The sequence below is a fragment of the Cygnus olor genome, chromosome 1, assembly GCF_009769625.2.
Source record: "Cygnus olor isolate bCygOlo1 chromosome 1, bCygOlo1.pri.v2, whole genome shotgun sequence".
NCBI classification, from domain to species: Eukaryota; Metazoa; Chordata; class Aves; order Anseriformes; family Anatidae; genus Cygnus; species Cygnus olor.
The window spans coordinates 11,714,895-11,740,877 of record NC_049169.1 but is presented as its reverse complement, the minus strand read 5'-3'; the positions used below and the strand labels follow the sequence as shown (position 1 = coordinate 11,740,877).

The 25,983-nt window shown below is 41.2% G+C and overlaps 1 protein-coding gene and 1 long non-coding RNA gene across 3 annotated transcripts in view; one reads left to right on the top strand and one right to left on the bottom strand.

Moving 5' to 3' along the window:
• The first annotated feature begins 3,446 nt into the window (after positions 1 to 3,446).
• GNAI1 (G protein subunit alpha i1) overlaps positions 3,447 to 25,983 on the top strand; it is a 37,405-nt gene continuing 14,868 nt past the window's right edge. Inside the window, exons 1-3 of one of the 2 annotated variants that reach the window (XM_040548691.1) lie at positions 3,447 to 4,053; positions 25,638 to 25,680; positions 25,766 to 25,907. In XM_040548691.1, coding sequence (XP_040404625.1) covers positions 3,936 to 4,053; positions 25,638 to 25,680; positions 25,766 to 25,907 — 303 coding nt within the window. In that variant the 5' untranslated portion in view covers positions 3,447 to 3,935. The remainder of the gene's footprint in view (positions 4,054 to 25,637; positions 25,681 to 25,765; positions 25,908 to 25,983) is intronic. The other variant, XM_040548695.1, reaches the window with a different exon arrangement.
• Positions 4,245 to 24,842, bottom strand: LOC121065713. The gene is made up of 3 exons (XR_005817274.1): positions 24,831 to 24,842; positions 17,542 to 17,544; positions 4,245 to 4,458 (listed from the first exon to the last, which is right to left on the bottom strand). It is a non-coding gene; the product is annotated as an uncharacterized LOC121065713 (long non-coding RNA).

Here is a 25,983-nt window from a genome sequence, read left to right as displayed (position 1 = left end):
TATTTTTTTTTCTTTTATCTTTTTTTCTTTTATTTTTTATTAAGAAATAATAATTGTGAATCATACGTAGGCTGTAATGAGTACTACTTCTATTCCTGTAAAATTAAATATCAGTACAAATTGGCTGCAAATTTCAACACAAGTAACACACACGTCAGAGAGAACACATGCAAGCTTCAGCAGTAGCTCTAGTTTTGGGAATGTTAATAAACAAAAAGGTACATCCTATCCACAGGATTGTTATAGGAAAAGGTAGTAGAAAAGTCCCCAGTTATGAAATACAGTGTTTTTAAGATCAATAGGGCCAAAAAGAGAATTAAGTCTGTTTATACTTAAGACTAGTTAAGAGTGTAAAAAAAGTGGATACCATTTCTGTTTTCTTGCTAATGGGTGATAAAAAAGATGAACTTGGGCCTATTAAAGTGTTAAATGAGCAAGAAGGGTATAGAAAGATCTGTAACAGATACTCATAGTAAAAAAAATATAAAAATATGTGCACTAGGCACAATTAAATGAAATAAAATCCATGCAAAGTTGGGGTGTCCTACTTGTAGTATCTCCATCCTTATAACATCTGTGTCTCTCATTGTCACATATTTCTATTTACCAAAGTCTTTGCTTACTACTTTTTTTTTTTTATCCCTTAATCTTCCTGCTTTCACTTGCCAGTATCCCAACCACGTGTTGTTTATTTCAGAAATAATTCTTTATCCTTTATTCCTAAATCAGGAAACTACCCCTGAGCTTATTAATTTTCCTAACTTAATTCTTTCCTTACCAGCAGTTTTGATCTGTCACTTTGCGACATGAGGAACCCTAAACTAAGACTAGCTTATCATATATGACGTATAAGAGCTGACCTGTTATATGAAAACCCTTACCCTGTGGTACCATTGTGGAAACTTGCACAGGAGAACACAAAATGGGCTGTAGCAGGCAGCTTTTTGTTCTTCCCAGCAGCTACCACTGTCTAATGTGAGTCTGCCTGAGTCTGCCAACCGCTGACCTGTCTTCAGAAAGTACTTTGCTATGAACAAGGCTGTAGGCCCTGGTAAATGCAATTTTATGAACTCCTTTGGTACAGGCAGCCTTATACTTTTCTATATCCTTTTTCCCTTCTTCTTGGTATAAATATAATTTCATTACATTACTATTTTTTTCACTTCTCATGTCACTCAGTGCCCCCCCCCCCCCCCCCCCCCCTTTTACATCATATTTTGTCTCAGCAGACAGACTGCTAACCAGCATTACACTCTACCCATTAGTGCAGGAGGTGTTCCTACACACTGCTGTTGCCTTTTAGCTGTGCCTGACTGTTCTGTCACATGCATGAACCATTCAGGAGGGCAATTGGTTGGTGGCAGAGAAAATACTTACACCTCTTGACTGCCCAGACACTCTTCATAGAGGTAGCACAACCAAGAACAACCAGATGAAATGTTTCAGAGGTCTTATGAAGTCATAATAATTAATATTGTTCAGGGTTTCTTTAAGAAAGGGTTGCATACATGCTTTTAACAAGAAAATGTTTAACATATTTAATTCACAGTTTAACTGATGAGCTTTATGTACTTCATTTTATGTCACTACTTATGGTATAACCAGTGCCAACATTCAAAGGTCTGTATAAAGAAAAAAATCCAACACACCCAGGAACAATTGCACACTTGATACACATTTTCATCAAGGCTAAGCATTATAAGGGAAAAAACTAGTTTAACTAGTGTAGTAAAAGCTGAGCCTAACTTAGTCTTTGCATTCTCCTGCTAAAACATCACTTGTGCTGTCGAAACTATTTTCTTTTTGAGCCCATTCTGTGAGCAGAAAGCATTGAGATCCTATAGAAAGAAACAAACAAACCTAAACACTCACTGGAGAAGATGAACCTTAATTTATCCTGTTTGTTTTATAGACTTGTACGTTATGAGTCTTGAGCACGTTACTTGTACGTTATGAGTATGAGGCTGCACCTCGAGTACTGTGCTCAGTCTTGGGCCCCTCAGTACAAGAAGGACATTGAGGCCCTGGAACGTGCGCTGAGAAGGGCTACAAAGCTGGTGAAGGGCCTGGAGCACAAGTCCTGTGAGGAGCGGCTGAGGGAACTGGGGTTGTTTAGTCTGGAGAAGAGAAGCCTTAGGGGAGGCCTTATTGCTCTCTACAGCTACCTGAAAGGAAGGTGTAGGGAGCTGGTGGTCGGCCTCTTCTCACAGATAACCAGTGACAGAACTAGAAGGAATGGCCTCAAGTTGCTCCAGGGGAGGTTTAGTTTGGAAAAGAGGAGACATTTCTTCTCAGAAAGAGGAGTCAGGCATTGGAACAGGTTGCCCAGGGAGCAGGTGGAGTCACCGTCCCCAGGGGCGTTCAAGGAAAGGTTGGACATGGTGCTTAGGGACATGGTTTATTGGGTGACATTGGTGGTAGGGGGATGGTTGGACCAGATTATTTTAAGGACTTTTCCAACCTTAATGATTCTATGATTCTAGGAGCCAGTTCCAGCCAGCTCCAAAAGGGACCTGCTGGTGGCCAAAACTGAGCCATCAAAAAGCCCAAGCACCAGCACACTGCTTCTCCCTCCACCTCTTCAACAGAAGAGGGGGGAAAAATATGACAAAAAAAAAAAAACTTGTGTGCTAACATACAGACAGGGGGATCACTCACTGGTTACCATAATGGGCAAAAAAAAAGACTCAGTTTAAGGAACATTAACGTAGTTTATTGCATGTTGCCAAAATTCGTAGAGCAGCCTCCGCAGACCACATCCCCCTGCCCCACCAGGGGCTCCTCCACGGGCTGCAGCGTCGAGATCTGCTCCATGTGGGAGCCATGGGCTGCAGGGGGATAGCCTGCTCCACCAGGGGCTCCTCCACGGGCTGCAGCGTCGAGATCTGCTCCATGTGGGAGCCATGGGCTGCAGGGGGATAGCCTGCTCCACCAGGGGCCTCTCCACAGGCTGCGGGGGAACGGCTTCAAGGCCGCCCTGGCGCGCAGATGGGGGACTGGTCCGCCGGGACGTGCGGTGAAGCGTCGTGAGGGGACATAACGCAGGGACATCGGCGACCGAGGCCGTGCCGGATCACAGCAGGCTCCCCGCTACAAGGCGACTCTCAGCCTGCGGAGCCCCTGCGTCGGGCGGTGGCACGACCCAGTCCGCCCCCCACCCCCCCCTCCCCTTTCAGCACAATGGAACCTCCCGCTCAGCACCACCACATCCCCACCCTCAACCGCTCCCCCCGCCGCCGCGGTCAGGTGAGCGGGGCCGCGCGGTGACGCCACAGAGGCGCGGCACGACGCGGCCTCTCCTCCCCGCCCCGTCACTCATCTCTCTTTCCACCAATCAGCGCCGCGCCCCGCCGCGCTCGCCCCGCCCTCCTTCGCGTGCACGCGCGCGCTCCCCCCTCCCACCGCCGTGTGGGCGGCGCGCGCGGCCGGGCGCCTCCGGAGGGGCGGGGGCGGGGGCGCGGCAGCTCCGCGGCGGGGAGGGCGGGCGGGAGAGATCCGGCGGTACCCGGTGCCCGGCCTCCAGCCTCCGGGAGCCCAGCTGCCTTCTCCGCGTTTCCCCGGGAAACGGCTTTGGGGAAGCCCACCCCAGCCCCTCGTTGTGTTTTTTTTTTTTTTTGAAATTTATTGATTTTTTTTATTTTGTTCTCTGTTTTTATATTTTTCTTTCTTTATTTTTATTTTTTCATTATTTTTTTCTCTTTTTTCTTTATTTTTAATCCCTATTTATTTATTTATTTTATATATATATATATTTTTTTTCTCTTCCTACTCTTAAACGTGCCAGGTGAACGCTTCCGTGCGCTGTAGCGAGGGAGGGGGGGAAGGAGATCGACATCGCCCCCCTCCCCCCTTTTTCTTTTTCTTCTTTTTTTTTTTTTTTTTTTTTTAATTTCCCTTCCCCGTCGAAATCGAGCAGCAGCAGCCCCCATCCCAAAATGGGCTGCACGCTGAGCGCCGAGGACAAGGCGGCGGTGGAGAGGAGCAAGATGATCGACAGGAACCTGCGGGAGGACGGCGAGAAGGCGGCCCGGGAGGTGAAGCTGCTCCTCCTGGGTAAGGGCAGGGCGGGGAGCAGCCCCACCCCCCCCCCCCCTTTGTTGTAGGGTTTGTGGGGTGGGGGCACCCCTTTGGGGACCCCCCCCCCGTGGACCTGAGGTGGGCGAGGACCCGCCGAGGACCCCCCCCCTCCCCCTCCGAGGGATGCTCCCGGAGGCGCTTTGGGGTTGGGGGGGAAAGGGTTCAGGGCTTGTTGTTTGCTCAGAGGAGGCCCTAAATCCATCACAAAGGGGCTAACTGCTTAAATTCGGGCGGGGGGGCTCCGTGTGCATCAGCTGGGAGGGGTTCAGAAGGCTGTGGGGTGGGGGGCGTTTGGTCTGGACGCTTCTTGAAGACCTTACCTAGTGTCAAGGGGGAGGAAGGCAAGGCGCCCTGCAACTTCTTGCATCCTTTTGGGAGTTGCTGGAGCCCAAAAACGTAAAGTAAAACCTTGATGGGGATTATAAAACGTGTAAAGTAGCGAATCGCGTTATACACCATCATGTGTTTTGGGGTTTTGCTCATCTGTACTTGGAGCTACTTGTTTTGTGTGTTTTGACTGGTATGGTGATGTGGAGAGCTACAAGTAAGATTGCTTCTTAAAATTGCTATAAAAGAAACAAGGAAGCAAGGTTAAAGTAGAAATATCTTTGTGCAGGACCCAAACTGTTGTACAACTTATGGATGTATGAGTGCTGCAAGACTAGTATTGTACTGATGTTATAAGGAGATAAGGAGTCCTGTGTGATGTGCTTTATGGTTAAACCAGACTGGGTCCTTCTAGCCTGGAGCTAAAAAGCTGTGGAGTTTCTGCTTTTTTTTTTTTTTTTTAGGTGCCCTTTTCCTCCTGAAGCTACAGTTTTCTTAAAGTACTACTCAATTTCTCACTCCTCTTAAAACTTATTTTCCTACAGTGTTCATCTACAGTGGTCTATTTACTACCAATGCCACGTACCATGTACAGTTTTTAAGTAACTTCATTCTTCTGCAAACTTCTAAAATAGCCCCAGACAGGTACAGGAAACTGAAGCACTTTCATGCGTACATGCAGAGGTGAGGCAAGCCTAGTCTGGGAAAAGCAAGCATCCTAAAACGTATGTATAGTTTTAAAATCTTGCTTATGACGGAAACAAAGCTTTTCTCTCCAGTTTGCTTTCTAGGCTGTTGGTTGGTAGTGTGCCTCTTCCTGTGCAACTTTGGAAGCCTCAGACTGTTGCATGGAGAGGTTGTTGTCCTCTGTTTGATCAGTAGTAGTACTGCAGAAAATGTCTTGAAGGTGCCAAAGTAACTATTTGTATGTGCTCTGGCAAGGCATTTAAAATGTTTTTCAGATTTTCACTGTTCTGTTTTTAGAACTTTGAGTACATGTAGTTTGGTAGTCATTAAAATATTCTGTGGATATAGATAAAGTCTCTTTTTATAGGAAGATGCTTTAAATTCAAGAATTAATTTTGTAATGGTTTTTAGTAGTTTGATGCTCTCATGTATAAAGTTATGGTTTTGTTTTCTAAAATCTTTCTAGTACAAAAAAGCTTTAGAGGAAGGTTTTTTTTTTTTTTTTTTCCCGGAATCTCAGAAAATCATAGGATATGAGTCAAATGCATGTATTTCCTCATAGTACAGCTCAGTTGGTATAATGTTTCCCCCTCCCCTATTAAAATGAGGTGTGAAAACTAACAGGTTAACTTCTTCTAGGACCAGTGTTCGAATAATTTTTTAAGCACAAAATTCCATAAATGTTTACTGAGATTGAGGTTTTGTGTATACACCCATAGATATGTCTGTGTGTTTCAGTTTTCTTGGAATGAAAGTTTTCCTGTTAAATTTCCTTGCAACTGTGTCAGATGTCTTAAATGTTATGCAAATGTTTTATGTGATGGTAAAACTATTTTAAGTTACTTCCACTAGAGTCAGTCTCTTCTCACCACTCGCTTTCCGAATTGCTTGCTTTGCCCATATGTCATAGTTGATCATCAACTCGGTTGTATTCCTGCATCTATTTATGGGCTTGTTCTGCTAAAAAGATACCCGAATAAAAGGAAAAGTACAAGTTGTGGTCTGCTGGCAGGAAAATACGTGGTGTGAGAAGCATCTAAAATACCTTTCTTATGTGGAAAAAGAATGTGTAGCTATAAACCTATTGGCCCAAGGAGAAGTTTTACTCCAGCATCTGTAAAAACTGTTCTTTTGTATGGTCATTAGAGAATCCTACTGAGACTTGAATTAGTATGTTCAACTGGAAGATATGGTTATAATTATAATCAGTCTATTTCTGGCATATAATGGAGTAAAACTAAATTTAGAAGCTTTTCTAAAGGTTTCTCTAAAATTTCAATGATTTGAGAGAGGTATAACATTGCTGTGCATAAACCATGAGTTTATGAATAATATCACTGATCTATGTTAGATTTGTATTTTGTTGTCTTGTCTCTAGGAAGAAGCAGCCAGACTTACTCTGTTCAAAGTCCTATTGCTTTGGATTATCTAACTTCTTTCATCACGTCTATAAATTGGTACCTCATTTGGTACAAATTTGACTGTAGGTCATGCATCAGTTCTTGGAATAAAAATCCTAGTTTTGAAACACTATCCATGTAAAATAATATTGTAACCGCGTAATTCTGTGAGCTTTAATGTGATATGCTAACAGCAGGAGAACCTTTTCTGTAAAATTTGAGAGTCATCCTCGTTATTAGAAGCTGAACATGAGCACATAATTTGTAAGCCAGCTGGCAAATGTATTTGTACATGGAGCTTGGTGATTTTATTTTACTTTTAAATCATTAAATACACAAGCATGTTTCATTTAAATTCATCTGGGATCAATGTATCTCCTATTTGTGATGAAGAAACTTATATTTTTAGACTTCCCATGAAATTTAAGTGCAGTCTAATATGGTGTCCACTGCTACAAATTTAATATACAAAGCACTTTTTCTTAAGCACTTAACATTTGTATCAAGTTGACCATTCGTATACCTATTTCCTGATTGAAGTAATATTTAGTTTTATTGTGTTTTTGTTGTTGTAGTTTCTTACAGATAAACTTGTATATACTGCTTTTCAAAGAAGTAGTTCACACTAGGTATATCTTCTATCTTGGCTGGCTTCCAAGGAAGGGAGGCAATTGAACCATGTTCTTCCTGTCTTCTGATTCCCCATCTTTCTAACTCTTGGTGTTCAGAAGAAAAAAAAAAAAAAGCCTACAATGATGCTTGCAGAACAAATGTAATTCTACTCATGTTAGGAGATGGTGGCTCTCTGTGACTGGTCTGTGTGCTGCATTAATATACATGTGATCCAGATCAGGTGTGGATTTGCAAGTGCATTTCTGTTGAATTAGCCAGAGCACATAAGACTGAATTTATGCCAACTGCAGGAGAACAGGCAGTACTTCATTTAGAATAAAGCCTTCTGGTATGAGGTTAACTCATCAAGTTTTATGAATACATTCAAACTGGCAGTATGAGTTTATAGGATTAGCACATCTGATTTGTGGATTATCACATTTCTCACCTAATACAGCAAATCAAGTGTTCAGGCTCATTGAAGAAGGCATTCAGGAAGGTATTTCTTGCACATTCTTTAGGAGTGGATCCTGGGGACCAGGAAGCAACAGATCACATTTGACAACTGCAGTTCTGTGTCCTCTTTCTAGATAATCATGCGTCCAGATTTTAGTTCACCAGATACTTCTGTACTGGTGACCAGCTCAGCTACTTCTCCATTCCTGAACAGATACTCGTGATTCATACTGGAACAATGTTGTCATGTTCTTAACCTATTTTTCAGTTTAAGGCAGAGTACTGCTCTTAATCTTTTTCACTGCAGTTCTCCCTGATGCTTAAGGCATTAACTAGAATTACATTCAGTTCTAAACCTTCACATCTCAAGCATTTTTTCTAGCTGCTTTTCTTTTGTTCCAGACCTGCATATCTCTGCTTAGTCAATTGACTCCCACTGCATACTCATCTTTCCAGCAGCAGCATCCTCACAGTCTTTGCTTTCCTCCAGACCTGGCTGCACCATGGGGAAGAAAAAAGTGCTTTTTGTATCATTCCTTTTCTTGCCTTTCCTCCAGTGTATTCTTTCTCCACACTTGAAAACCTAAAAGAATTTAGAAGTCTCCATTTACAGAAGCTCTCAAGCCTTGTTCTCACAAATATATATTGTACCTTTCAGAGGTGTTGACCGCATCTTTATTAAATTATGCCAGCTTTGATTGTACTGGTCTAAAACATTCCTGACAATATCTCCTGTCTTATCTTCGAAGGCAGCTGTCTATCTATAAGATATTTACGAAGGATACCTTCGTAAGTGGTTAATGTTACTTTTTGTTTAAAATGGAGTATTTCAATTGGAAGGGATCTACACAGATCATCAAGTCCAACCGTCTGATCAAAAAAACCCAAAAGTTAAAGCATATTGTTGCCCAAATACCTTTTGAATGCTGGCAGGCATGGGGCATCAGCCACCTCTCTAGGAAGCCTGTTCCAGTGTTTGACCACACTCACAGTAAATAAACTTTTCCTGGTGTCTAACCTGTAGCTCCCCTGGCCCAGCTTTGTGCCATTCCCATGTGTCTTATCATTGCTTATCGTGGAGGAGAGATTGGCTTCTCCTTTTTTTCTTCCTCAGGGCATTGCAGAAGTCAAAGAGGTTACCTCTCAGCCTCCTTTTCTACAGGCGAGACAACCCAAGTGTCCTCAGCCTCTCTTCACAGGACATGCCTTCCTGCCCTTTTACCAGCTTTGGGAGAATATATAGTGGGAGAGTCACTTATTTTTGGCTGGCTGGCTACGCTGTGTTTAATGAACCCCCCAAATGCCCTTTGTTCTCTTGGCTTCCAGGGCACACTGATGGGCCATGCTGACCCTGCTGTCACCAGCACCCCTGGTCCCTTCCTGCAGGGCTGCTCCCCAGCCATTCGTTTCCCACTCTATGCCTGTGTCCAGTGTTACTCTGTCCCAGGTGCAGTACCTGGCATTTACCTTTGATGAATTTAATGCTGTTGCTGATTGCTCAGTGCTCCAATCTATCTAGAGCCCTTTGTAAGGCCTCTTGTAACTTCAGGGAGTCAACAGCAAGTCCCAGATTGGTATCATCATCAGTCTTGCAAAGAATGCACTCCACTCCCGCATCCAGATCATTGATAAAAATGTTCAACAGGACTGGCCCTAGAAATGAGCCCTGGGGAACATCTCTAGTGACTGCCCACCAGCCAGCTGTAGCCCCCATACAGGCCTTTGAGGTCTGCCGTACAGCCAGTTCATCACCCAGCATAGCATCACCCTGTTTATCTCACAGATGGACAGTTTGTCCAGAAGGATACTGTGAGGGATGGTATCAGAGGCCTTACTGAAATCCAGAAAGATTATATCTGCTGCCTTCCCTTCAGCCACTAAGTGGGAGGCCTTGTCATAGAAGGAGACCAAATTACTAAGGCAGGACTTTCCCTTCATGACCTCATGTTGACTATGCCAGATAATAGCTTTGTTGTTTAAGTGCCTTTCAACATCTCCCAGGACAATCTTCTCCATAACTTTCCCAAGTACTGAAGTTAAACTAACAGTTTGTGCCTTCCTTTTTTTTTTCTTTCCTTTCCTTTTTTGTTTTGTTTTGCAGACTTTCTGCTATATAATCTGCTTAGATTTAGGTGCTTTCTAGGAGGAGCTCTGAAACAGCAGCTCTCTTGAATTTTAATATGATATGGCTGGACTATGGCATCAGGATGTTATTTATGTGGACCTTTATATCTGACTTGTAATTAAATTGATGTAATCCTCAAGCCTTAGTACTGAGTATAACAATTTCAAAGGATAAAGTCAAAATTACTATATTTCTCATAGTGTAATAATTCCCCTTGTTTTTGTGTAAGGAGGCTCATGCATGTGCAGAAAACACAGCCATTCAGTCATGTTTGTATAATTGCAGTTTGGGTATTTATGCTCATCTCTTTCTATTTTAATGCTGGTGTAATAATTTGCAACATCATAATATTGGTCTTTGATGTGCATATAGACTTCTTTACTACAATGCAAATTATTTTCACTGTGAAAGTTTCTTTATAAAATCACCATTTATGATTGCATTGTGATTTTAATTCTTTAACATCCTGATGAAAAATTCACTTCAGTACAGCATACACTGAAAGAAATGGCTTGCACTGGAAGAAATGATTTTAGAAATGGCTAAAGAGAAACTGTGTATTTTGTACTGTGCCATGATACCAGCAGTGGTGACTGTCCTTTTTTCTCTCTTGATTAAAAGGTGTAGTTTATGGACATATATAAAAACTAATTTAACTTTTGTATCAACCGTTAAATATTTCTTGAGGGGGGGTTTAAGAGTTATGCAACAATTATTTCCAGTGTTTATGCTTAAGATTATTTTCCCTTTAGTTGTCTTTTAAAAGCAACACTGTTTTTTTTTTTTGATGTTTTTTCCCCCTCTTGAATCAGAAACCAAAAAAGCTCCAGTAAGGTATTTTTTTAGTAAAGCAGTTGACTCCCAGCGTGAACATTGCCTCAAGACAACACAAATTCTGTATTACAGTACCTTAATTGGTTTCTTTTTACCTTCTCTGGCAGCACAGTTTATTGTACCATCATTGTGCTGATATGACAGCTTACTTCAGTCCTATAGATTCTCTCACTGAAATGATCTTGTATTGAAGCTCACCCCTTTTTGTGAAGAGCCATTTTTAACTAACTGCAGGTTACAGCACAACTTCTTGTATAGTTGTGTTGGCACTTGAACTCAAGCTTTTCCTGTAGAGTTAGGCCATGCTGATTTATGTAATCGTATCCCTGAAGTACCTTGTTCTATTGCTGCTGTATTTTACCCTGTAGTTGTCTCGGTACTCTCAGAAGGAAGAAATGAGTAGCGGGCATATCCTAAAATCTGGCCAAATATATTGAAACCAAGCCATCAGTCTGCTTCAGAGGGCATGAAATTCTGAAGTAAGTTTTGCTGCTGGGTTTGATGGATGTCTGCAGTGTTTCCTGTAATGTGCTTTCTGGCAAATGTCAAGGTAGAAAGCTGGAAGTAGAGAAGAGAGATTTAAGATGTTCTGTTAAGTGTGAAAATTTTTCTGCCATGGAAACGCTGCCATAAAGATCTGAACTGACTTGATAATTAGCTATTACAAGGCTTTTTCCAAAATGTGTATAGGAGAGCCTGTATTGATGGAAAACTTGCTATTCTGAGGCTGACTCTTAGTCACTGACCAGTTTTACTGAGCTCAGCTGTTCTATTTATTGCTCTTGTTTGTTCAGTGTCCTACTGTTGTCTCAGGCTTTGTGTAAATTACTGTTTTGTTATTCTCTAAATGGAGTTCGGTTGGCTTCACCTGAGAGATTCTGTATGCAAAAAAAAAAAAGAAATATTTAAGCTCATAATGTGTATAAAGGCTAGTTTGAAAACTTGGGACTTTAAACTTGTGAGAGCAGGAACTACTATGGGAAAAAATGCAGTTTTTGAAGTGTCTCAACTTAGAGGCATTTCTGAGCTGAAGGATAGTTAAGATACTGCAATCTATTAGAAAATAGAGACAAAATAGCATTTTTTTTTTTTCTGAGACAACTTTGCCTACTAGGAATGTGTGCTTGTGCAATAAATAGAAAGACTGAGGCTGGCAGGTCCCTCTGGGTCCATCTGGCCCAGGACCACGTCCAGGAGGCTTCTGAAGATCTCCAAGGAGGAGACCCCACAGCCTCTGGGCAACCTGTGCCAGTGCTCAGTCACCCACACAGCACAGAATTGCTTTCTGATGTTCAAATGGAACCTCCTGTGCTCCATTTTGTGTCCATTGCTTCTTGTCCTGTCAGTGGGCACCACCGAAAAGAGCTTGGCTCCGTCCTCTTGAGGTGAGGCTGACTGGCCTGTAAAAAGACTTATATTAAACATGCTTTGTTCTCCTTGTCCATTGAGTTGGTTTGGTAGGAGCAGGCAGGACAAAATAAATGAGAATCAGAATGGGAAATGGAGGAATGATATGTCATGCTCTGTCTTCATGTTTGTACCTGTCTGCTCATAACCCTTTCACAGTGTAGTTGTAAGCAGTATTAGAGTTGGGAATTTGAAAGATGTTTCACAGTATCATGACTTTGCCATTGGAATTTGCAAAGCTGCAGAGCCAGCTGGAAGATCTCTGGAACTGTCTATAGCTTGAATATGTTACAAGAGGTAAAGTACTATGTATCTGTGTATGCTGTCCCAGCAAAATGTCCTAAAAATCATATAGTGTCACAGATACCCTCGTGGATTATTCCTAGCAGGTCAAGAGAGGTGATTCTTCCCATCTACTCAGCATTGGTGAGGCTGCACCTGGAGTGCTGTGTCCAGTTCTGGACCCCTCAGTACAAGAGAGACATGGGCATACTGGAAAAGGCCCAGTGAAGGGCTGCAAAGATAACCAAGGTACAGGAGCACCTCTCCTGTGAAGAGAGGCTGGGAGAGCTGGGACTGTTCAGCCTCAGAAGAGGAGGCTCAGGGAGATCTCATCAGTGTGGATAAATGCCTGAAGGGAGGAGGCAAAGAAAATGGAGCTGGGTTCTTTTCAGTGGTTCCCACTGACAGGACAAGAAGCAATGGACACAAAATGGAGCACAGGAGGTTCCATTTGAATGTCAGGAAGCACTTCTGTGCTGTGTGGGTGACTGAGCACTGGCACAGGCTGCCCAGAGAGGCTGATTTTTAAAAAAAAAATAAAAAAAAAAATTCTCATAATATCATTCTTTCAATATCTGAACCATTGGAGTATTTCACTTACAGCATATAAGAAACAGTTCTTTAAAGAGACTTGTTAACAAATGTTTATGTTAAACATAACTTAAAGCACATGAATTGCCTTCCTTCCCTGGCTTTAGTAATTGAAGGACCATCGAACTTCTGAGTAACCCCATTTCTTCTCTGTTTAGGTATTAACTTGATAAATCAAGTAGAGGTGTTGATGTACATCTGTATGTTTATATGAGAGCTATGCATTTGTATTAAGAGATGCACGTAAACTGAAGTATTTGATACACCTATATAAACTGATACTGAAATCAGAAAGTACGTTTCATATAACTACTCATTTAAAGGAATCAACATTTGAATATATAGTGCTTCAATTTATGAAATAAACTGTACATCGTTACTTTTCCATACATGCTTTTTAGAAATGTATTATTGCATTTGAAATGTATAATATGCTTAGCAAAGGTACCTGATTGCATTTTTTGGTGAAATGTAACTGTATCTAGGCAACCGAAGTGGACAGGAAGTCCCTACAATCATTGCTCTAAACTGGTTGCTTTTAAAGAAGAAATCAATGTACTGTAATGAAAATTCCTGTTGCAACTGTGCAGCAGGTTTATAATTCTCAGTATCTTTTAGAACTTAACATGGTCTGGGTTTTGATATGAAAACACTGATTAGGGGCACAGCTGTTGGAGTTAAATGACAACCTGTACCCCATCATTCTTTTGCAAAGTTTTTAAAATAATTTATCTCATACATCTATCTACCTAATTTTCTTATGTAGATGGAGCTGATGAAATTTGTTTTGCTCATAATATGAATTGTTGTGCATCTTGATGGGGAGGAAATTCTGAATCTCTGTGTTTTTAGTAGGTTCCAGGAAAACTAATGATGTTCTTGCCTTGTTTCTAAATCCATATTGGAATGCTGGAAATAAGCAGAGTATGTTGTATAATAATGTAGTGACACAAGCAATTGTGCCAGTCTAAAAACTCAGTGTTGCTAACAGGAGAGAGCTCTTGCAGCATCTGGCTGAATGGTTTTACCCTCTCTCTGGCACTTTTGAATGTTTAATCAGTTTTGTGCTGGTTTAATAGTCAAATTGGCTATCCTGTTTTGACTTAGTGTGCTGCTGGAGTGGTCAGTTTAACTGATAATAATAACATAATGGTCTGCCGAGCACCTGGATCAGTAACTGCAGAGTGAGCAGCAGAGGTACGTGCCTGATGCAAATGGAGCACTGGAAATGAGCAGCAGTGGTTGTAGGGGCAAATGGGTACTGAAGGAGATTCTTTCAGTTTCTGCATTTCTCTGTCACACTTTACTGTACAATTCAATTAACAATCATGTGAAATTGTGTTCACCTGCCAGGTCCAGTCGGTGGACATGTTGAGCTCATTCAAAACCCACTTTTATTTTAAAACATTGCTGGAGTAGGAGATAGTGCCAGTCTTTTTCAAGAAGTGTGTTGATAAGAGCACTTGATTGGAAGACGGAGGTGTGAGTTTTGGTTTCCTTCCAAGTCTAAGGAGAGTCAAACCTATGTTTCCTTATTCTTCTGAATGCTGTTTTAACTTAGAGGTTGTAGTCTTGATTAGGAAGAGTCCTTTTCTGCCCAGTGCTTCCTGCAGAAGCCAGATGGTAGTGGGTAAGAACCATAATTACCAGCTCCGTGTCCAAACAGTAGAGTACACAGAAGAATAGAGATAGTACTCTCTAGTTAAAACAGTAAAGTCGTACCAACATTATAAACGGGGTACAATGTGATTGGAGTATTGAAATGTAATTTTAAAATTGGCTATGATTGGAGGTAAAATGGCTTGCAATAACAGAACTGGGAGTAAAAGAGACAACTGTCTGGATTACTTACAGATTCTGGTCAATTAAATGTAATTTTGAATTCCCATTCATTTCAGAATCTATCAGTGATGTACAGTATGAGAGTGACTGCAAGTAGGCTGCTAAAGCTCGTTTAAGTATTGTCTGCATTTTTGATGCATTAGAATTTCTTTAAGCATTTCGAAAGTGGATTTCTCATCTGTATGCTGATTCAGTTACTGATCCTTATTAAATCCGGTAGACTCTCAGCAAAACCATTATATGCCTTCTAAAGCTCTTAAAGACATTAACAAGGATTCCTTCTAATATGTTATAGTGCCTCAGTGTTTGCTAGCAAATGCTGTCATTTTATTTCCTAGACGAGAAGCTACTTAGATTATTTTCTGTCTGCTGTTCTGAAACATAGGGCCTTTTGGTGTTAGAATAGATCTAACCTTGACAAAATACTTGTTTGAGGCTAACAAACTGTTATTTATATAGGTATCTTATTTCTCACTTCTGGTCTTGTTGGGTGTGACTGCCTGTTCAAATGGGTTGAAATTTGATAAACTGCAAAGCTTTCTCAGCTTTATTTGAGACCAGTTGTTTAATTCAAAGTCCATTTGAAAAATAGATTTTTCTTTCAGTAGTGTTAACCAAAAATAATATTCTGCTTGTAGGGAGCTTTGTGGGAAAAATACATGTGCATGCAATCTTTATTTCTTCTGGTTCAAATACAAATAGGAGTTCTGAACGTGTTTTTGAAAAATATCAGTCTGGATAGCTAGACCTTTTCATTTAGTATTTCATTCTGTGTTGCTTGTAAGTCCCTACAACTTCTTGGTAGAGACCTTTCGGTCATGAATTTAGATTGACAGTCCATGTGTTTATTCTCCTCATTTTTATGAATCTCATAGTCCTCAAGCTATACAAGATGAAAACCTCTGTAGACATGGGTGAAGACTAAGAATTTGTGTGAACTAAGATTTATTACGCTACTTTTAAAATAATGGACTGACCTTTAGTATAACTGCATTTGCCCTGGTATAAACTTTGGCAATACCCATTTATCTCATTTGCGAATGATGCCTTGGTGTTGCATGACAAATAGAGCTTTAAAAAAACAACAAAGCAAAACAGTTCATAGTTACATGAGAGATCTCTTTCTGTTTTGTTATGAATGTAACCACCTTGCTTTCTGATTTTTCCCAACTGTTTGTATCATTACACAGTAATCTGAGGTAGCAGGGACAATTGGAACTGTCACAACTGTAGGTATTACAATAGTGTTGTTCTGAATCGCAACTGGAGCATGAGATGTGAATTCCAGGTTCTTTTGTTACATGTCTCCACCAGAATAACTGGCATAATGTATACCTCTGTAGCAGTTGTGATTTTTTTTTTGTAAAGTTTCTTTGGTTGTGATTAATGATTGTCTTCTTAATAGCAGACATTCTCTCTGGTATCTCAGTCACTGAACTTCCCATCTTTGCACGTGTTTATAGCTCAGTGAACTGTAAAAGACCATGAAGGCCAACCACACTGTCAAGAAAAAAGGTCAGTGTGGACTTCAAGATGTTTAATGATATGTATTAGGCGTGCTGTACTCTGCTGGCTGAATTTGACAGTAGCTGTCTTGATAAACATAAGACCAAAAAGGGTGTTTTTTTCTGTTGGAGCACTTGGCATGTAGTGGGGTCATACAACACCCACTCAAACTCACACTCTACAATATCTTTAATCATATCCTTTCATAACATGACTTCAAACTATATAGTGATTATTTTTTCTGAGCGTACCAATATGTACACTCAGAAGATAACCACCTTTAGTTATGCTTTTTAACTAACAAACAAATTAAAGTCTTTAATTTTGAAGAGTAGATCAGTTACTTGCTATTCCATTAAAAACACCAAATGTCTGGGCTTTGAATTTTTAGGAGATTGCCAGTTCTTTCAGAAGATAGTAGCATGGAGGCTGGCCTTTAATGCATTTAAGTAGTCAACTAATAGTCTTATCAAGCTGCTCTTGGCATTGCAATGTTAGATAAACTTGGAGCTAAGAGTCTTTCACCTGTTGGTGGTGTGGCATTTAGCGATCGTGTGCTGTTTGACAACTGTTTTAATTTCAATTATTTTGGTACTAAACTAATGAATATGGTCTTTATAACTCATATTTTTATGGTAGTAGTATCCTACGTATCTAAGGAAGTTAAGGAAGTTTTAGATTATTGGAGGTATTTAAATTATTGGAGGTTTGGATAAACATACAGGATGGTGACATAAGTTACTATGCAACTGCTTCTTGTCATAACATTTCATAATATCAATTTTCTTAAGTATACATATATACATAGTATAGTGACTGTTTTGCTTTGTATCATTGATTTCAAAGATCCTACTAAGCATGGTACTGAAGGACTAGGGAAGAAATAATCAGTTCTGTAAAGGCACTTTTTAGAAAAGAGATAGTGGATTGTAGGTTTAAATAGTTATTCTGCTCTAGAAATAAACCAGCATGTGGCTACTGAAACTTTGAGAATTTTATCAGTTCTTTCATCTGAGTCAGTGTCACAATTTTAGAATCTGTCACTCTTATAGCTTCAGCCAGTGATGTAATCTGGGATTCACATTCCATTACTGCTTTGTTAAGTTACTGAAATATTTTCTTCCAGATAACACTCACACAGCTTCATTCTTAATTCATTCAAAATCTGCTGACATATTCAAATTCCAGTAGCTGCAGAAATTTCCAGACTAATGCCACTTCATAAGTAATGAGTACCCTTTAAGAGAAAACCTTTGGTTGACTCCACTGAGATAGTTAGGAAGGGGGAAAAGGAGCACAAATTGCCAGCAGTTGTAGCTGCCACAGAATTAGAAGAAAGCAAGATGGTAGTGAATAAGAAGCTGGCAAAAACAGGGACCAGCAGGAGGGAGAGACTTTCTCCAAAGCCTGAGATGCCCTTACAGAACTGTTTCAACACTCAGATGTCTCTATGCTAACACGCATAACATGGGGAATAAACAAGGAGAGTTAGAGATGCATGTACACCTACAGTGCTATGACCCCATTGGCATTATGGAGACATGGTGGGATGGCTCCCATGACTGGAGCATTGGAATGGAAGGATACAGGCTCTAGGAAGGACAGGTAGGGGAGACAAAGAGGGGGCATTGCCCTCTGTGTCAGTGAGCAGCTGGAGGGCATGGAGCTCTGCCTGGGGATGGATGAGGAGCTGGCAGAGAGTTGATGGGTCAGGATTAGAGGTAGGGCAGGGACGGGTGACACTATAGTGGTGATCTGCTACAGGCCACCTGATCAGGAAGACCAAGCAGATGAGGCTTTCAATAGACAGACAGAAGCAGCCTAACGTTCACAAGCCCTGGTCCTCATGTGGGACTTCAACTACCCTGTTATCTGTTGGAAGGACCTCACAGCAGGGCTGGAATGCATTAATGATAACTTCTTTCTCCAAGCAATAGAAGAGCCAGCGAGGAGACGTGCTGTGCGAGAGCTCATTCTTACCAACAAGGAGGGGCCGGTGGGCAATGTGAAGCTCAAGGGCAGCCTTGGCTGCAGTGACCATGAAATGGTGCAGTTTAGGATCCTGAGGGCAGGAAGGAGGGGGCACAGCAAGCTCACTACCCTGGACTTTGTGAGAGCAGACTTTGCCCTCTTCAGGGATCTGCTTGGTAGAATACCATGGGACAAAGCCCTGGAGGGAAGAGGTGCCCAAGAAAGCTGGTTAATGTTCAACTATGCATCCCAACAAAGAAGTCAGGCAAAAATGCCAGGAGTCCTGCATGGATGAAGAAGGAGCTCCTGGACAAACTCAAAACAGAAAAAGGAGGCCTACAGAGAGTGTAAGCAAGAACAGGTAGCCTGGGAAAGATACAGAGACATTGTCTGGGCAGCCAGGGATCAGGGTAGGAAAGCCTGTTAGAATTAAAATTGGCCAGGGATGTCAAGGACAAGAAAGGCCTCTATAGTTACCTCAGTGATAAAAGGAAGGCTAAGAAAATTGTGGGCCCCTTCCAAAAGGAAATAGGAGACCTGGTCACCGGGGGTATGGAGAAGGCTGAGGTAGTAAATGACTTTTTTGCCTCAGTCTACCGGCAAGAGCTCCAGCCACATAGCCAAGGCCCCAGAAGGCAAAGGCAGGGACTGGGAGAATGATGAACTGCCCACTGTAGGAGAAGATAAGTTTGAGACCAGCTAAGGAACCTGAAGGTGTACAAGTCTGTGGGACCTGATGAGATACATCCGCAGTCCTAAGGGAACTGGTGGATGTAGTTGCTAAGCCACTATCCATCATATTTGGGAAGTCGTGGCAGTCCAGTGAAGTTCCTGCTGACTGGAAGAGGGGAAACAACCCTGTTTTTAAAAAGGGAAAAAAAAGAAGACCTGGGGACCAACAGCCCAGTCAGTCTCACCTCTGTGCCCTGCGAGATCATGGAGCAAATCCTCCTGGAAACTATGCTAAGGCACATGGACCTAGAGGTGTTGGTTGATGAGAAGCTCAACATGAGCCAGCAATGTGTGCTTGCAGCCCAGAAAGCCAACCACATCCTGAGCTACATCAACAGAAGTGTGGCCAGCAGGGTGAGGGAGGTGATTGTTCCCCTCTGCTCTGCTCTCGTGAGACTCCTCCTGAGGCCCTGCATTCAGCTCTGGGGCCCCCAGCACAAGAAGGACATGGACGTATTAGAATGAGTCCAGAGGAGGGACATGAGGATGATCAGAGGGCTGGAGCACCTCTCCTATGGAGACAGGCTGAGGGAGTTGGGGTTGTTCAGCCTGGAGAAGAGAAGGCTCCAAGGAGACCTTCCAGCGGCCTTGCAGTACCTAAAGGGGGGGCCTACAGGAAATCTGGGGAGGGACTCTTTGTCATGGAGTGCAGTGATAGGACAAGGGGGAATGGCTTTAAACTAAGAGAGGGTAGATTTAGATTAGGAAGAAATTAATGGCGGGGGGTTGGAACTGGGTGATCTTTAGGGTCCCTTCTAACCCAAACCATTCTATGATTAAGAAGCATAACTGTCAATGTGGTTTCAGAAAGGGTGAAGGGGGAGCACAAGACAAAAACTCTGTGGGGAGTATAGAGAGACCAGAGACCAGTATATTTGTGTAGAGGCTGGTGTGGGAGAATGTTTCAGTTAGTGGTCAGCCTGTATAGTGGATATGTAGAAACAAGTTTTCACTGTGTTTTTCTTGTACTAGCTGGCACGTAGGTGTTTTTGAATATAGTAACAATGATTAACAGCTCGAGTTCTAATAGAAGTCTCATTTCTGGTAATGTTTCATGAAGTGATAAATTCAAGAGGTGCTATTTGCAAGCTGTCTGGCAACTCTGTGATGTTGTAAGAGGTTACTGTCCCCATAGCAGAAGCAGCAGAAATCACTGGGCATTCTGCTTGTGCTGTCCTCAGGGACAGCTGAGGAGCAGGCACCATTCACCTTGTATCTGCTACTGTAAAGTGGTAATATCTGGTGGAAGACTGGGTAGGAGAGTTGTGGGGAAAAGGCTTTACAGTGGATTAATCCAACAATTTATTTATTTAATATAAACTTTGCCTATTTAAGTTGGTCTGGTGCAAGTCTGCTTTACAGTCTGAAGAGCTGACAAGCACGCATTGAAAGTTTTATATTAATTACTCTTGTCCATACTTGAACTCTTCTCTGGAAACATATAAGACTATTCTACTTGTTTGTAGGTTCTGTTCCTTTTCAGATTGATTTGGTAGTTCAAAGCCAGCCTTGTTCTACTCTTCAGTTTTTGTCTAACTCTACCAAGTATTTCTTTCACTCAAATTTAATCCACATTTATTTTTGTGTTACGTTGCCAGGAATATCTTTGTACGATTAGAAATGGTTGCACTTGACAGTTGGTTTCTTCCAAAGAGGGATACTATGTACTTGAAATAGTTTGGACTGCTATTTATTTTGGTATACGAGTAGCTTCTTCAGTAAGCAATTATCAAGTCCTTCACAAGTTAGAAATGTTACTGTCGAGATCTTAGAGCTTAAAACCATCAGTTTGTATGCTTGAGTTCATAAAACATTTGTTTGTGAAATCTGTAGTTCTGGAATACTTATTATGTGGGTAGTATGGGGGATAATAAATCATGAGATACTGAGAGTAATTTAAAGTAACGTTTTTGCCGACCTGTTATTTATAGTCAAATTACAAAAATACTTTTTAAAATTATTTTTGAATACAGATATGCTCTATTTAGAAAGTAAATGAGTATTAAACCTGCTTATAGTGATGTTTGCTGAAATTTCACATAGTTGTCTTAATATTTTGAGTAAGTTATTGTTTAATTGGCCTGATAGCAGCTTGGAGAGCCAAACACTGGTTTAGCTGTTTCTTAGATTTAAGTGTTGGTAGCCCTACTCAGTTCATTCAGAATGCTATACATGCAATTGGTCTGTTAAATACTTTTTTTTAAAAGATATTTCCACACAAAGAAACCTCATTTTTTTTCTCTCCCCTCTGTTTCCAAAGCTGAAAGTTGGCTTCAAAAGAAAAATGACAATTTAGTGTCTATATAGTGGGGTTTATACAGGAAACGTGGTTCTGTTTCCTATGTTCAGTTGTGCTGATGAAGGTGGACATACTTTGTTTCCACATTGTCAGTTTGCATAATGAAGCATAAGGATCTGTCTGCCTTCTGGCAAACAGGTATAATAAGAGTACTAGACATAGGTGATGTGATGTACTGGATTATGTCAATAAAAGCTCTGAAGACAACTCTGTGCTTTAAATGGGATTTTCATAGGCTATGTGTTGTCCTCTGACTTGTCTTACTGAGGAGCTCTTATGATGTATTACAAAGGACACCAAGTGCGCAAGAGAGATGAAAATACTCATCAGTTCCTAAAGCCTTCTTTTGTCAAAGTGGAGATGACCTGACAGTTAACTTACTTTCATTCAAAACCAAGCAAACAAAAAATCCCCACCATTCTTTCAAGTTTGGAACTGATAGACTGCTGCTTTTCTAGTCAGAGCAGCACTGCCATCTCCTTTTATCAATCATTTTCTCTTATATTATTACTATTCTAACAATATTTTTATATTACTGTCTGAACCAATAAGGCTCTCAGTGTTAAATTTATTGAGAGTAGTGAAGCTGAAATCAAATATGCCAGTACCAGAAGTGATAAATAGTATCCTTTACTAGATGATTGAGGAATATACATTCAAGTCTGTCTAAATTTGGATAGGGTTTCATTGCGACAGTATGGCCATCTCTGACATTTTATGTGCAGCTGTCACATGGAATATTTAATTCTTCTTGCTCCTGTGTAATACTTCCTACAACAGTTCTCATTTTGCTGTACAGAACACACTGAGATAAAGGAAAGGATATTTTATATCAGTGCAGCTCTGCATCTATCTGAAAGCCTGGCTGAGCTCTGCTTTCTGGAATGCAAAAATAGCGAATCTCCTTTCAGTATGGGACAGTGAGTAAGGTGTCATTTTCTGACATTTTAGAAAGGTTATTAGTCAAACTGCAGGCAATTTAGCATGAAGCTTTAAAAAAAAAAAAACAACCTCCACACCCAAGATAAAAACAAGAACAGCAGGAAAACAAACAAAAAAAAACACTATTTCTATTTTACGGTAAAGTAGGAGAGTGCATTTTCCAAGAGCTCATTATTAATGTTAGGTGGTTTGTAGTAAGTTGCTTAATTTTTTTTCATATGTATTATGGGTGTTTGTGGTTATGTCTTGTGGTTACAGTCTGTCTTGGGACCAGTACTATTTAATGTCTTTATTAGCGACATAGACCATGGGTTTGAGTGCACCCTCAGCAAGTTTTCAGATGACACCAAGCTGAGTGGGGCAGTCGATACACCAGAAGGAAGGGATGCCATCCAAAGGGACCTGGATAAGCTCGAGAAGTGGGCCCGTGTGAACTGTGTGAGGTTCAACAAGGCAAAGTGCAACGTGCTGCACCTGGGTCGGGGCAATCCCAGACATGAGGACAGACTGGGAGAAGACCTCATTGGGATGAGGATTTGGCGGTTCTGGTGGGCAAAAAGCTCAACATAAGCCAGCAGTGTGTGCTTGCAGCCCAGAAGGCCGGCTGCATCAACAGAGGCGTGGCCACTAGGTCGAGGGAGGTGATTGTTCCCCTCTGCTCTGCCCTTGTGAGGTCCCACCTGGAGCCATGCATCCAGGTCTGGGGCCCCCAGTACAAGGAAGGATGTGGACCTGTTAGAGCAAGTCCAGAGGAGGGCTACAAAGATGCTCAGAGGCCTGGAGCACCTCTCCTGTGAAGAAAGGCTGAGAGAGCTGGGGCTGTTCAGCCTGGAGAAGAGAAGGCTCTGGGGAGACCTCACTGTGGCCTTTCACTACTTAAAGTGGGCTTATAAAAAGGGTGGAGAGGAACTCTTTACTTGGGTAGATAATGACAGAACAAGGGGAATGTTTTTAAACTTAGAAGGAAGATTTAGGTTAGATGTTAGGAGGAAATTCTTCACTCGCTGGGAGGTGAGGCACTGGCACAGGCTGCCCAGCGAAGCTGTGGATGCCACATCCCGGGAGGTGTTCAAGGCCAGGTATGATGCAGCCCTGGGCAACCTGGTGGGGTCTAGTGGGGGTTGTTCCTGCTCATGGCAGGGGGTTGGAACTAGGTGATCTTTAGGGTCCCTTCTAATCCAAGCCATTCTATGATTGTGTTATTTAATGGGCTTTTACAAGAATTCTAGGTATTTGGTACAATTTGATGCTGACACTGTAGAGAAAGAAGGGTAATCAACTTAAGAAAAACTGAGTAGAAGGCATTATAAAATAATTTATGATTTTTATGACCGGTCCTGACAGTGAGCTGCTCAGTTAATCAAATATGATAAATTTTTAACAGAAAGCATTTCACAAGGTAATGTAATTTAAATGCTGTAGTAACATTTATCTCCAAAATTTTTCTTGAATACAGAGATATAAAAGGGAGATTTGCTTTTTTCACATGATCTGAATTAAGATATTAAACCAAAGCAAAATAAAAATCAGTTTTATTCATGAAATTAAACCATTGACACCTATTTGTGCTGAAGCGCACGATTAATTATTTATAGATTAAGTATTAGTTTAGTTTATAAATGCTTCCGGTGTCACAGTAACGAATAACTTTCATAATTGTATCTTTGCAAGTGTAACGTTGGTTAAGAGGTCTTGTCTTCTAGTTGGTAGCTGTTACACGTGTTCATGTTGTCATGGTGCCCCCTGGTTCTTGGAAGGTATGCATCAATTTTTGCCTACTCCAATAAAACTACTGTTCCTGAATCTGTCTTGTTGTCAAAATGTGTGGTATTTATCAGCAACTTGTGGAGGTTAGTGGTCGTTGTTCTTGATTATGTTTCTGTAAAGTGCTGTTTTCTGTTTACATTAATATCCTGGTACTGAACTTCTGTGGCAGTTCAGAATCTGAGAACTGTTGCTACTCTATAAAGAGTAGTATGTGTGTCAAAACCAAGCCTTTTACATGGACATTAGAAGTTTGTGTAGTGATAGGGCAAGGGGGAATGGTTTTAAACTAAAAGAGGGAATATTTAGATTAGAGGTTAGGAGGAAATTCTTTACTATGAGGGTGGTGAGTCATTGGACCAGGTTGCCCAGAGAAGCTGTGGATGCCCCATCCCTGGAAACGTTCAGTGTCAGGTTGGATGGGGCTTTGGGCAACCTGGTCTGGTGGGAGGTGTCCCTGCCCGTCGCAGAAGGGTTGGACTGGATGATTTTTAAAGTTCCTTTCCAACCCAAACCATTCTATGATTTTGTAACCTCAGCCTAGTGGCAGGGGCAGAGTGAGGAAACCTTGATGCTGTGCATGCACTTTTCAGCGATAGTTAAGATGTTGGTGTGCTAGCAACACTGTTTTAACCGCAAATCTAAAGTACAGCACTATCTGGGCTGTTATGTCGCTATCCCAGACAGACCCAGTACAGCAGCTCAGAATGTGGCTTACTTTCATTTCATCAAGAGCTCACTGCTGACTGTTCAGGTCATTGATCCGGCAGTCATTTTGTGTAAGGCAGTTCCCTAACCCATTATTCTCATGCCTGTATTGTTGCATGGGTTATTCTGTGCCATGTGCAGTGCTTTGCATTTTAGTGTCTCGAGGTTCCTGTCAGCTCTAGTTTGTTGAGGACCCTCCGAATAACACCTCTGTTCTCCCAACACTTTGACTACTTCCTGACCTCCAAGCCTGATGTTGCCTGCAGACATGTTGCGGGAGCATTCCATCCTGGTTTTAAGGTCGTTGATGAACATGTTAAACAGTGTTAACCCAGTGTCAGCTTCTGAAGATTCTCTTCTGTAACTGACTTCCAGTTAGATTCTAAATGATTGATCACTAGCCTTTAGGTTTGGCTGTCTATACAGGTTTTCAGACACCTCGACATCAATATTTATCCAATTTGGTATAAGGATACTATGGTAGATGGCATTGGAATCCCTACTGGAGACAAAGTAAATAAGATCCTTTGGTGTTCTACTTCCACAGAACCAGTTGTTTCCCCATAAAAAAGGTATCAAGTTAGTTGCACACAGTTTGCCCTTGATAAATCCTTCCTAGTGTTTCCTAGGTAGCTTGTTGTCCTCTTTGGACCTGGAAGTGACTTTCAGGAATATTTGCTGTATCATTAGTCTGAGGAACGAGATGAGGCTGATTGGCTTTATAGTTTCGCAGATTTCCCTTTTAGCCTTTTTCTTTTTTTTTTTTTTTTTTTTTTTGGAACATGAATACAGCCTTTACTAGTGATTTCCTTTGGTCACAGTGAACTTTAAAGATGTTAGAAATTCCTTTGGTCATATTGGAATTGGACAACTGCTGATCTGTTTGCATTACAAAAACTTTTCAGAGTTGAGTGATTTCATGTTAAAATGTCTTGATTTTGAAACTTCCAGCTGGAAGCACATTTTGAACTACTGAAGTTCGTTACATTGGTTAGGTACTTGAAATGTAGAAACTTACTTTAAATGTCTTGTCAAAGATGAGTATAAGTCTAATGAATTTTCTCACATTTTTCAGGAGCTGGTGAGTCAGGGAAAAGCACAATTGTCAAACAAATGAAGTAAGTATGGTAAAATATGTTTATAGAGAAATGTTTTTTTTTTTTTTTTACTTGAATAGAGAACTTGTTTATTTTCCTTCCATAGGATTATCCATGAAGCTGGTTATTCAGAAGAAGAATGTAAACAGTACAAAGCTGTTGTCTACAGTAACACCATTCAGTCCATTATTGCTATCATTAGAGCAATGGGGAGGTTGAAGATAGACTTCGGTGATCCAACCAGGGCTGTGAGTGTTGAAGTACACATGCACATATAAAGCTGAAATATCCATTCATTTTCAGTTTTTGTCCATTGTTATTTCC